This window comes from Hyla sarda, chromosome 4 (assembly GCF_029499605.1).
Source record: "Hyla sarda isolate aHylSar1 chromosome 4, aHylSar1.hap1, whole genome shotgun sequence".
NCBI classification, from domain to species: domain Eukaryota; kingdom Metazoa; phylum Chordata; class Amphibia; order Anura; family Hylidae; genus Hyla; species Hyla sarda.
Window position 1 is genome coordinate 401,660,571 of NC_079192.1, and position 13,540 is coordinate 401,674,110.

Genomic DNA, 13,540 nt, shown 5'->3' on the forward strand with positions numbered 1-13,540 from the left:
TAGTCACTGACTAGGTAAAAGAGGTCACGAAAACAACAAAGGGGGAGATTTATCAAGACCTGGGCAGAGGAAAAGTTGTCCAGTTGCCCATAGCAACCAATCAGATCGCTACTTTCATTTTTCACAGGCCTTCATGAAAATGAAAGCAGCGATCTGATTGGTTGCTATGGGCAACTGGGCAGCTTTTCCTCTGCACAGGTTTTGATAAATCTCCCCAATGAAGAAAGACGGTAAACATGTGAAACAAAGGGATGCAACAAAAAGGTGGAGACAAAAGAGGGAGCGAGGAATGGAGTTAAAGGGGTACTCCGGTGGAAAACTGTTTTTTTTATTTATTTATTTTTTTTATCAACTGGTGCCAGAAAGTTAAACAGATTTGTAAATTACTCCTATAAAAAAAAATCTTAATCCTTCCAGTACTTATTAGCTGCTGAATACTACAGACGAAATGCTTTTCTTTTTGGAACACAGAGCTCTCTGCTGACATCACGAGCACAGTGCTCTCTGCTGACATCTCTGTCCATTTTAACAACTGTCCAGAGTAGGAAAAAAAATCCCCATAGCAAACATAGGCTGCTCTGGACAGTTCCTAAAATGGACAGAGATGTCAGCAGAGAGCACTGTGCTCGTGCTGTCAGCAGAGAGCTCTGTGTTCTAAAAAGATTAGAATTACCTAACTAATAAGTACTGGAAGAATTGAGATTTTTTTAATAGAAGTAATTTACAAATCTGTTTAACTTTCTGGCACCGGTTGATTTAAAAAAATAAATAAAAGTTTTCTGCCGGAGTACCCCTTTAACATATCTTGAAGGTTAGGAGCTGAGTGACATCATAATACCTTATGGCAGTGTTTTCCAACCAGTGTGCCTCCAGCTGTTGCAAAACTACAACTCCCAGCATGCCCGGACAGCCGTTGGCTGTCCGGGCATGCTGGGAGTTGTAGTTTTGCAACAGCTGGAGGCACCCTGCTTGGGAAAACACTGTCTTATGCAGATGACAATGACTACACAGGACCCCTGGCCATACTCCGTAGAAAGTGCCCAGATTTCGTGATCATTTTGTTGCTGGTTTTGAGTCCCTGTTATTATTTTAAGTATTTTTGACATGTCCTGCGTTCCTTTACAGCGTAAAGCAATCGAGAGATTCTGCAACGAGGTGAAGCGTCTGTGTCATGCTGAGCGCAGGAAGGACTTTGTGTCGGAGGCTTATCTGCTCACGTTAGGGAAGTTCATCAACATGTTCGCGGTGCTGGATGAGCTGAAAAACATGAAGTGCAGTGTGAAGAATGACCATTCTGCGTATAAGCGGTGAGGAACCTTGAGAAGAGTTAAAGGGGTACTCCGGTGAAAACCTTTTTTCTTTTAAATCAACTGGTGGCAGAAAGTTAAACATATTTGTAAATGACTTCTATTAAAAAAAAATCTTAATCCTTCCAGTACTTATTAGCTGCTGAATGCTACAGAGGAAATTCCTTTCTTTTTGGAACACTGATGACATCACGAGCACAGTGCTCTCTGCTGACACCTCTGTCCATTTTAGCAACCTTGCATAGCAGATGTATGCTAAGGGCAGCATGGTGGCTCAGTGGTTAGCACTGCTGCCTTGCAGTGCTGGGGACTTGGGTTCAAATCCCACTAAGGACAACAATAAATAAAGCGTTATTATTATTATAATAACGTCAGCAGAGGAAACTGTGCTCGTGATGTCATCAGAGAGCATTCCAAAAAGAAAAGAATTTCCTCCGTAGTATTCAGCAGCTAATAAGTACAGGAAGGATTAAGATTTTTTTAATAGAAGTCATTTACAAATATGTTTAACTTTCTGCCACCAGTTGATTTAAAAGAAAAAAGGTTTTCACCGGAGTACCCCTTTAAGGCTGGGTTCACACTGTGGAATTTCTGGGCCTAATTTCTGCCGGAGATCGAGTTGGCAGCACTAGGACCGCGTGGACTACATTGCCGTCCCCATAGATGGCAATGCATTTCTGAGCAGATCTCCCAAAAGATCCACCCAGAAATGCATTGCAGTCTATGGGAGCAGCAATGCAGTCTGCTCGGGCCTAGGGCCGCCGGCTCATTCTCCGGCAGAAATTCTGCAGTGTGAACCTAACCTTAATTGGTCATTAGCTGTGAATGGGGAAGAAGTTTCTTTACATATACCAACAGGCAGTGCCCTAATGCCCCTATGGTCAGTCCATCTCTGGCTGAGGCTGGGTTCACATCACGTTTTCGCGCATACGGCAGGGGAGAGCTAAAACCTCGCGCTCCCGTATGCCTTTCGAATGCGCTCCCGTATGTAATTCATTTCAATGAGCCGTCCAGAGTGAAACGTTCGGTCCGGTCGGCTCATTTTTGCGCCGTATGCGCTTTTTCCTCGGACCTAAAATTGTGGTCAAGCCCTGTTGTATAAGCGCATACGGCGCAAAAATGAGCCGACCGGACCTAACGTTTCACTCCGGCCGGCTCATTGAAATGAATTACATACGGGAGCGCATACGATGGCATACGGGAGCGCGAGGTTTTAGCTCCCCCCTGCCGTATGCGCTCCCGTATGGGGGAAAACGTGATGTGAACCCAGCCTTAAGTCATGCTCACCACATGTTATCAATATATGTATGTATAGTGGCCCTCTCTATGAGAGTACAGGGCCATGGAGAGATGGGGCTTTTGTTCAAGTAGAGGAAATTAAAGGGGTTATCCAGGAAAAAAACTTTATATATATACATATATATATATATATATATATAATCAACTGGCTCCAGAAAGTTAAACAGATTTGTAAATGACTTCTATTAAAAAATCTTTCATTACTTATGAGGTACTGAAGTTGAGTTGTTCTTTTCTGTCTAAGTGCTCTCTGATGACACGTGTCTTGGGAACCGCCCAGTTTAGAAGCAAATCCCCATAGCAAACCTCTTCTACTCTGTGCAGTTCCCGAGACAAGCAGAGATGTCAGCAGAGAGCAATGTTGCCAGACAGAAAAAGGACAACTCAACTTCAGCAGCTGATAATTATTGGAAGGATTAAGATTTTTGAATAGAAGTCATTTACAAATCTGTTTAACTTTCTGGAGCCAGTTCCTTCTATTCAAAAATCTTTACCCTTCCAGTACTTATTAGCAGCTGTATACTACAGAGGCAATTCTTTTTCTTTTTGAATTTCTTTTTTGTCTTGTCCACAGTGCTCTCTGCTGACACCTGATGCCCGTATCAGAAAATCCCCATAGCAAACCTATGCTGCTCTGGACAGTTCCTGACACGGACAGAGGTGTCAGCAGAGAGCACTGTGGACAAGACAAAAAAGAAATTCAAAAAGAAAAGAATTATATTATAGTTATATATGTATTATACAGAAGCTAATAAGTACTGAAAGGATTAAGATTTTTAAATAGAAGTAATTTACAAATCTGTTAAACTTTTTGGCACCAGTTCATTTAAAAAAAAATAAAAAGTTTTCCAATGGAGTACCCCTTTAAGGAGTCAGATTTCCTCTTATGGTCATCCTTCAAATTTACATGTGTTATTATTATTGCTGATATTATTGTTATGTTTTTCTTTTTCAGTGCTGCCCAGTTCCTAAGAAAGATGGCTGACCCTCAGTCTATCCAGGAGTCACAGAACCTCTCCATGTTCTTGGCCAACCATAATCGAATCACGCAGGTTTCTATGTTTCTATGTATTTTGTTATTTTTACGCCTCTTATCTTGGGTGCCCATTTATTTTTCATCCTTATGTTGTAGCTTTTCCATTTATGATTTCGACTTCTAATCTTCAGCTATTTCCTATACTTTAAAGGGGTTATCGAGGAAAAAACTTTTTTTTTTACATATATCAACTGGCTCCAGAAAGTTAAACAGATTTGTAATTTACTTCTATTAAAAAATCTTAATCCTTTCAGTACTTATGAGCTTCTGAAGTTAAGGTTGTTCTTTTCTGTCTAAGTGCTCTCTGATGACACGTGTCTCTGGAACCGCCCAGTTTAGAAGCAAATCCCCATAGCAAACCTCTTCTAAACTGGGCGGTTCCCGAGACACGTGTCATCAGAGAGCACTTAGACAGAAAAGAACAACCTTAACTTCAGAAGCTCATAAGTACTGAAAGGATTAAGATTTTTTTAATAGTAAGTAATTTACAAATCTGTTTAACTTTCTGGAGCCAGTTGATATATATAAAAAAAAGTTTTTTCCTGGATAACCCCTTTAAGCTACATTGCCACTTTAATACTGTAGTGTTATATATCGTACTATTCAGTGTTGAAGATTCCTGTTGTCCTGATGAAGTAATCGCAGCCTAAAAGCTTGCAATAGGGGGAGATCCTAGAACATCAAGAATATGGCGGGCCTGGCCATCTTAGGCCACCCCACATGAATTAGTTCACTCGGAAAAATCCTACTTGTCCTGCAGGAACGCATGGGAATGGAGTTCCTGCACTTTTTCCACAGAAGAAACACTGCAGAACCAGCCATTGACACCTATGCAGGACCAGTGGCTCATACAGTACCTTTACATAGAGTAGTGTAGTGCCTGAGGGTAGCCTTGATGGCACTATGAGTGAATATTCAGCCGCAAGGCCCAGGAGCTAAGGGTTGCCACCTGCCGGTATCTTACCGACACAGCTGGTATTTTGGCCACCCTGCCGGTATTTTTATATAAAAAATACCGGCAATGCAATGGTGCCACTGGCAATGCAATGTTGCACCATATACTACACCAGTGTTTCCCAACCAGAGCGCCTGCACCTGTTGCAAAACTACAACTTCCAGCATGCCCGGACAGCCAACGGCTGTCCGGACATGCTGGGAGTTATAGTTTTGCAACAGCTGGAGGCCCCCCTGGTTGGGAAACAATGACCTACTATATACTACTATATAGTCCAACATGCTGGGAGTTGTAATGCTGGCAATGCAATGTTGCACCATATACTACACCGGTGTTTCCCAACCAGAGCGCCTCCAGCTGTTGCAAAACTACAACTCCCAGCATGCCCGGACAGCCAATGGCTGTCCGGACATGCTGGGAGTTGTACTTTTGCAACAGCTGGAGGCACTCTGGTTGGGAAACAATAACCTACTATATACTACTATATAGTCCAACATGCTGGGAGTTGTAGTTTTCGTTTGGGGCAGCTGCTGAGCCACAGCCTGTATCAGGGCATTCTGGGAGTTGTAGTTAGTAACTACCTGTGACTCCCGAATTTAATTTAAAAAAAAGGAGATCAAAAAGTCACATCAAAACAAAAATGGTAGTGTAAAAAACTTCAAATCGGGGCGCAAAGAATGAGCCCTCATACAGGTCAGTCTAAGGAGAAATAAAAAAGTTATAGGGGTCAGAATAGGACAACATTTTCCCCGCATATGTGTATCCTGTGATGTCACGCATATATAATTAGTTATGCAAATTAGCATGGCCGGTATGTTTTTTTGCAAGCGAGGTGGCGACCCTACCAGCAGCTTTTGGTAAGGGTAGTGTGCCATCTACCAATAGCACTGTGCACCATTGCTGTGTCCGGATTGGGCTATGGATTGGTGTCTATGGAGTGCGCCTCAATTTTCGGACATTTATCTAGTTTTGCCTTCAGAATGCGATCCTTATCCAAACACCAATGGGAGGTTTCCAGTCAACTTCTAGATGGATAATGTGGCTTCTGCAATGTGTCATATGGTGGTTCCCTGTCTTTTCAGTGCCTGCACCAGCAGCTTGAGGTGATTCCTGGTTATGAGGAGCTCCTGGCCGACATTGTCAACATCTGCGTGGATTATTATGAGAACAAAATGTACCTGACCCCAAGTGAGAAGCACATGCTGCTCAAGGTAAAATCCTCTAAGTCAATTGTTTGTTACACAATAAGTCTAGATTTACACTATGGAATTTCCGAGCGGAATTTCGAAGCAAAATTCCACTCGGAAATTCTGGTGCAGCAGAGTCCCATTGCTGGCAATGAGATTTCACTGCATAATACACACTACAGAATTTCAGCGGATGTCACAGAATCTGACAGCTGCTTCCTCTGTCTCTAACAGGTGATGGGTTTCGGACTCTACCTGATGGATGGAAACGTCAGTAACATCTACAAGCTGGATGCTAAGAAGAGGATAAACCTGAGCAAAATTGACAAATTCTTTAAGGTGACGGGTAAAGTTCATTACAGAGATCAATGTGTATCAGGGAATATCTTATGTAGTGCTTCCCAACCAGGGGGCCTCCAGCTGTTGCAAAACTACAACTCCCAGCATGCCCGGACAGCCAACGAATGTCCGGACATGCTGGGAGTGGTAGTTTTGCAACAGCTGGAGGCACTCCTGGTTGGGAAACACTGATCTGTACTATATACTACTATATAGTACAACATGCTGGGAGTTGTAGTTTTGCAACAGCTGGAGGCACTCTTGGTTGGGAAACACTGATCTGTACTATATACTACTATATAGTCCAACATGCTGGGAGTTGTAGTTTTCGTTTGGGGCAGCTGCTGAGCCACAGGCTGTATCAGGGCATTCTGGTTGTAGTTAGTAACTAACTGCGACTCCCGAATTTAAAGGGGTATTCCAGGAAAAAACTTTTTTTTTTTTTTATGTCAACTGGCTCCAGAAATAGAGATGAGCGAACTTACAGTAAATTCGATTCGTCACCAACTTCTCGGCTCGGGAGTTGATGACTTATCCTGCGTAAATTAGTTCAGCCTTCAGGTGCTCCGGTGGGCTGGAAAAGGTGGATACAGTCCTACGAAATAGTCTCCTAGGACTGTATCCACCTTTTCCAGCCCACCGGAGCACCGGAAAGCTGAACTGATTTATGCAGGAAAAGTCATCAACTGCCGAGCCGAGAAGTTTGTGACGGATCAAATTTACTGTAAGTTCGCTCATCTCTATCCAGAAAGTTAAACAGATTTGTAAATTAAAATCTTAAGCCTTTCAATATTTATCAGCTGCTGAAGTGGAGTTGTTGTTTTCTGTCTGGCAACAGTGCTCTCTGCTGACATCTCTGCTTGTGTCGGGAACTGCACAGAGTAGAAGAGGTTTGCTATGGGGATTTGCTTCTAAACTGGGCGGTTCCCGAGACAGGTGTCATCAGAGAGGACTTAGACCGAAAAGAACAACTCAACTTCAGCAGCTTATAAGTACTGAAAGGATTAAGATTTTTTAATAGAAGTAATTTACAAATCTGTTTAACTTTCTGGAGCCAGTTGATATATAAAGAAAAGTCTTTATACAGGTCCGTATACAGAGAAATAAAAAAGTTATAGGGGTCAGAATAGGACAAATTTCCCTGCATATGTGTATCCTGTGATGTCACGCATTTGGCTGTCCTGGCATGCTGGGAGTTGTAGTTTTGCAACAGCTGGAAGCACCCTGGTTGGGAAGCACTGCATTATTAAAGGGGTTCTCCACCATAAGGTGATTTAGTACATACCTGGCAGACAGTAATGGACATGCTTAGGAAGGGTCTGCACTTGTCTTGGGGCTAAATGAATATGTTGTGAGATTACCATAATACTGTGGCTAGCTTTTTGTGAACTGGTATTACCTGTTTGACTTTTCATTTTTTGACTACAAATCCCATAATTCCATTTTTCTCCCTCCCGCACATCAGCCACCCCACCCATTGAAACATAACTGAGCTGCATCCATTCAAAAGACCTGTGGTTTTCAATCAGGGTGCCTACAGCTGTTGCATTAGTTGCAGATTGATCCCTCTCCCACCAAGCGATCGCTCCACCCATTGAAACATAAATGAGCTACATCCATTCAAAAGACCTGTGGTTTTCAATCAGGGTGCCTACAGCTGTTGCATTAGTTGCAGATTGCTCTCTCCACCCATTGAAGCAGACAGGCTCCCTGTCATCAGCTGACTAGTGAGTCAGGTCTCGGCCGCATTGCAACCTGGGAAAAATCTGAGACAACAGTCATTTTGTATGCTGTTAAAAATAAATATTGGAGTGAAAATCACATAAGAATTGTGAGAAAACCGTCACACACAGGTACAGACACTATATTATGAACTACACTAACTTTACAGCCCCTGTAGCATAGTCAAATAAAATAAATCCCTGGAATACACCTTTAAAAGGTCAACCAGCTCTGCAGATTCTATCAGGATCGGCCTATCTAATGTGTATGGGGGTCTTCTTACTCTCCTCCGACAGATGATGTCGGGGGGACTGAGGGATCTGTTACTTTATATTTAAGGCTCTGTTCCCATCATCTGCTTTTAGTGTGTATGCCATGAAAGCTCCTAATGTACACGCTTAATGTGTCTATAGGGTTTTATTAGCCTCAGAAGAGTCAGAAGTGTCCATAGGGCATTCTTCTGCCTAGTATATGAAATAGTGGTGTAGAATAAGCTATTGCATGTACAGGAAAAAGAAAAATCTAAAAATGTAGCTGGTGAACTAATACCATATTAGCCTGTTGGTGAAAGGTGCCAGTATGGCGTCCGACAAAGCCTTAAAGGGGTATTCCAGGAAAAAAATTATTTTTATATATCAACTGGCTCCAGAAAGTTAAACAGATTTGTAAATGACTTCTATTAAAAAATCTTAATCCTTTTAGTACTTATGAGCTTCTGAAGTTAAGGTTGTTCTTTTCTGTCTGAGTCCTCTCTGATGACACCTGTCTCTGGAACCGCCCAGTTTAGAAGAGGTTTGCTATGGGGATTTGCTTCTAAACTGGGCGTTTCCCTTGACACGTGTCATCAGAGAGGACTTAGACAGAAAAGAACAACCTTAACTTCAGAAGCTCATAAGTACTGAAAGGATTAAGATTTTTTAATTGAAGTCATTTACAAATCTGTTTAACTTTCTGGAGCCAGTTGATATGTAAAAAAAATTTTTTCCTGGATAAACCTTAATGTATAGATCTGGAGCTTTTCCCAGAACAGTGTTTCCCAACCAGGGTGCCTCCAGCTGTGGCAAAACTACAACCCCCAGCAGGCCCGGGCAGCCTTTGGCTTATCCTAAGGATAGGTCATCAGTACCACACCAGTGGATTTGACTCCCATCATCTCCAGTGATCAGCTGATTGGAGGTGCCATGGCGGTCAGCTGAGTCCTGTGGCCTCTTTATTAATAGGATTAGAAAAACATAGTTGCTTTCTTCCAGGAACAGCACCACCTTTTTCCTCAAGTTGTCTGCAGCATTGCTGATCAGTTCTATTGAATTAGATGGAGCTTAGGTGTAATACCACACGCAACCTGAGAAGAGGGGTGGTGCTGTTTTTGTGAGAAAGCATCTATGTTTTCTTAATCTTGGGTTACGCCTGTAACAGGCACAGCTATGTACATGTGCTTGGCATTGCAGCTCAGTTGTGTTCACTAGAATGGAACGAAGCTGCAGAGAACTGCAAGACTAGACACAGCCACTACAAAATGTATGGCGCTATTCCTGGTAAACAATTTATTCAATTAGTTTTTTGCTATGGGTGCCATGAGTTGGACCCCCACTAATCTGATAATTAGGTTACATTGAGACGAGTGGATCCATAGCGTATTTTACGCTGCGGATCCGCCGCTGAAGGACCGCCGCTGTATGCTGCCTTTACAAGTGCCTGCTCGGAGCGGCAATACGATACGAGCAGACACACTGCAATGTGCGAGTTGCCGTGCGCATGCGCAGTATACTCGCACATCGCGGCAGCTCTCGGCCATGCTCTTAGAGCAGGAGGAGCGGCTCCGATTTGAGCGAGTACACCGCGCATGCGCAGCGACTCGCACATCGCTTCAGTGTGTCTGCTTGTAGCGGCGTATTGCCGCTCCAAGCAGGCACCTGTAAAGGCACCATACAGTGGCCCTTCAGCGGCGGATCCGCAGCATAAAATACGCTATGGATCCGCTCGTCTGAACGTACCCTAAGGGTGCGTTCCCACATGGCGTATACGCAGCTTATTTCCCGCTGCGCAAAATTTATAGCAGCAGCGGGAAATACGCTGCGTATTCCTTGCTCACTATACACACATGGCTTTCCGGTGGCAGCCCTATGCGTGATATAGTGAGTTATAGAGGCGGAGCCGTGTGCCGGCATGACTGTGACGCGCGGCTCCGCCTCCAATACTCACTGCACACATAGGGCTGCCGCCGGAAAGCCCTGTGTGTATAGTGAGCAAGGAATACGCAGCGTATTTCCCGCTACTGCCGTAAATTGTGCGCAGCGGGAAATACGCTGCGTATACGCCCAGTGGGAATGCACCCTAAGTCTGTATCCTAAGTAAAGGTTATCAGTATTAAAGGGGTTCTCCGGTGCTTACACATCTTAACCCCTATCCAAAGGATAGGGGATAAGATGCCTGATCGCGGGAGTCCCGCAGCTGCTCCGGGTCTGATTACAGGCGACCACCGGACCACCACTGCCTCTCAATGCAAGCCTACGGGAGGGCGCGTGATAGCTACACACGGGGGCGGAGGCGTGACATCACACGCCGCCGGCCCGGTGGCCGCCCGTAATGAGACCCGGAGCGAACATGCTCCGGGGACTGATTACAAACGGGGTGCCGCGTGCATGATCACGGGCGTCCCCAGCGGCAGGACCCCCGCGATCAGGCATCTTATCCCCTATCCTTTGGATAGGGGATAAGATGTGTAAGCACCGGAGAACCCCTTTAAAGTCCCGCTACACAGCGGGTTTCATGGCTATAGATGGCACGGCTGAACCACAGCTAATGAAAGTGAATGTGGACATGTTGCAACCCACACACGTCGCTGTGATCAGACAACGATCCTGTATTTCTGGCGACCATTGGGTCACAGCAACTTATAATGCAACCAAATTCGCAGTCATTAGCTGTGCAGCATGACATGGCGATTTTGGGCCCAGAAACATGTTACTCCCTCAAAGTCACCATGTAGCCCTAGCTTAAAGGGGTACTCCGCTGCTCAGCATTTGGAACAAACTGTTCCAAACGCTGGAGCCGGCGCCGGGAGCTCGTGACCTCACGCCCAACCCCCTCAATGCAAGTCTATGGGAGGGGGCGTGGGAAAATTTATACGTTTAAATTCTCATCTTCTGACCCCTTTTGCTTTTTTATTTTTCCGTGTATGGGCTCATTTTTTGTGCCGGGATCTGAAGCTTTTATCGGTACCATTTTTGTATTGATCAGACTTTTTGATCGCTTTTTATAAATTTTTTTATGATATAAAAAGTGACCAAAAAACGCTATTTTGGACTTTTGGAATTTTTTGGAGCGTACGCCATTGAGCGTGCGGTTTAATTAACAATATATTTATATATATTTTTATAGTTAGGACATTTCCGCATGCGGTGATACCACATATCTTTCTTTTTATTTTTATTTACACTGTTTTTTTGTTTTTTTTAAATGGGAAAAGGGGGGTGAATCTTTTATTACGGAAGAGGTTAAATGATCTTTATTAACTTTTTTTTTTACACAAGTATAGGACAGTGGTCTACAACCTGCGGACCTCCAGATGTTGCAAAACTACAACTCCCAGCATGCCCGGACAGCCGTTTGAAACGGATTACCATCGTATGTTGAGGGACTGCTGTACTATTAAGTAACTATTAAAGGGGTTATCCAGGAAAAAACTTCTTTTTTATATATCAACTGGCTCCAGAAAGTTAAACAGATTTGTAAATTACTTCTATTAAAAAATCTTAATCCTTTCAGTACTTATGAGCTTCTGAAGTTTAGGTTGTTCTTTTCTGTCTAAGTGCTCCCTGATGACACCTGTCTCGGGAAACGCCCAGTTTAGAAGAGGTTTGCTATGGGAATTTGCTTCAAAACTGGGCGGTTCCCGAGACACGTGTCATCAGAGAGCACTTAGACAGAAAAGAACAACCTTAACTTCAGAAGCTCATAAGTACTGAAAGGATTAAGATTTTTTAATAGAAGTAATTTACAAATCTGTTTAACTTTCTGGAGCCAGGTGATATATATAAAAAAGTTTTTTTCCTGGAATACCCCTTTAACTATTAAAATGCCATTTTACATTAGAACAAAAAATCCCTTTATTTCTTATTTATAAAGAAAAATAGAGCCTATTCCCGCAGTTAGAAGCTCACAAGGAAAGGCTCAGTACTGACGTGTTCCATGAACCCCATTCTACCGTGTCTATGTTTGGTGGTCTCGTAGAGCGCCCCCTGTGTGCTGGTCTGTCTGTTCAATGTGTCTTTTGTTTTCTCTTACAGCAGCTGCAGGTGGTCCCGCTCTTTGGAGACATGCAGATAGAGCTGGCCAGATACATTAAGACCAGTGCTCACTATGAGGAGAACAAGTCAAAGTGAGTGCATGCCGTAATGTCTCTCGGCTCCCGGCTGTGACAGGATGACGGTGGTTGCAGGACGACGTGCTGAATCATAGATTCGGGTGTTCGGGGAGGAAATAAGAAGCCTCAGAACTAAGCAGCTTGTGGTTGTGAGGCGCATTCATTGTCTTCTCGGCTTTACTGCCAAAAGCTGCTTAGTGCTTCAGTAATAATGTAGGGACGCTGGGCCTTAATACTGCTCCGGGGCATTTTAGTATCAATTACCCTCGGCCTGGTATGTCTGAGCATATTTGGCAGACTCGAAATGAACATGTGTTTCCAAATGTTTTCTGGATATGCTCAGTAAATCCAGGTATGGGGGCACTTACGTGCTGAAATACCCAGGAGCAGTATTTGGTATATAAATTTTTTTTTTTATATATATATATATTTTATACCACAATTAAAAATTTCACTGATATGACATATTTTGCTCATTACAATATCTTAAAGGGGTACTCTGGCGCTTAGACATCTTATCCCCTATTCAAAGGATAGGGGATAAGATGCCTGATCGCGGGGGTCCCGCCGCTGGGGACCCCTGTGATCTTGCACGCCGCACCCCGTTTAAAATCAGTCCCCGGAGCGTTTTCACGGGGCCGGAGCGTTGCGACATCAAGGCTCCGCCCTGTTTGAGGTCACGCTCTGCCCCCTCAATGCAAGCTTATGGGCTCCCATTGGCTTGCATTGAGGGGGGCGGAGCGTGAAGTCACAACGCTCCGGCCCCGTTATCGACAGTTATCAGACCCGGAGCGAACACACTCCGGCGACTGATTTTAAACGGGGTGCGGCGTGCAAGATCACGGGGGTCCCCGCGATCAGGCATCTTATCCCCTATCTTTTGGATAGGGGTTAAGATGTCTAAGCGCCAGAGTACCCTTTTAAAGGCCTGGTTCACATCAGTGTTGAGCTCCATTTCTTTGACAAACAATGGACCGTCCTGGCACAAGGCACCAACGGGTCCAATTGACTTTGAATTAATTCACTGGGTTTCCGTCTGGGGTCCGTTGTTTTGCAGGAGTTGAATGGAGAAGAAAAGAGACCTGCAGTTGTTTTTCTGCTTCGTCCCACTTCCATCTTTTGAACGGACTGAGAGAACGGAGCTCAGCGCTGATGTGAACCCGGCATCTTTCTCCACCAGCGCCCTGTTTGGCCCTGTTCGCACTACGGAGATTAAGCATGAAGTATTCTCTGTGGATTTGCGATTTTCTTGCTACATGGTAAATGGAGCTGATAGGATCCGGAATTGGCACCTGGAGGAGAAAAGCGTCACAGATTGACAGGTGGCTG

General features: G+C 44.1%; 1 protein-coding gene across 3 annotated transcripts in view; it reads left to right on the forward strand.

Annotated features, from left to right (window-relative positions):
- Window positions 1–13,540, forward strand: part of CYFIP2 (cytoplasmic FMR1 interacting protein 2) — a 109,403-nt gene that overhangs the window by 35,237 nt on the left and 60,626 nt on the right. For 2 of the 3 annotated variants that reach the window (XM_056517359.1, XM_056517360.1), the window contains exons 7-11: window positions 1,126–1,307; window positions 3,562–3,658; window positions 5,680–5,808; window positions 6,019–6,123; window positions 12,135–12,226. In XM_056517359.1, the coding sequence (XP_056373334.1) occupies window positions 1,126–1,307; window positions 3,562–3,658; window positions 5,680–5,808; window positions 6,019–6,123; window positions 12,135–12,226 (605 nt within the window). Of the gene's footprint in view, window positions 1–134; window positions 265–1,125; window positions 1,308–3,561; window positions 3,659–5,679; window positions 5,809–6,018; window positions 6,124–12,134; window positions 12,227–13,540 lie in introns of those variants that run through there. The other variant, XM_056517361.1, reaches the window with a different exon arrangement.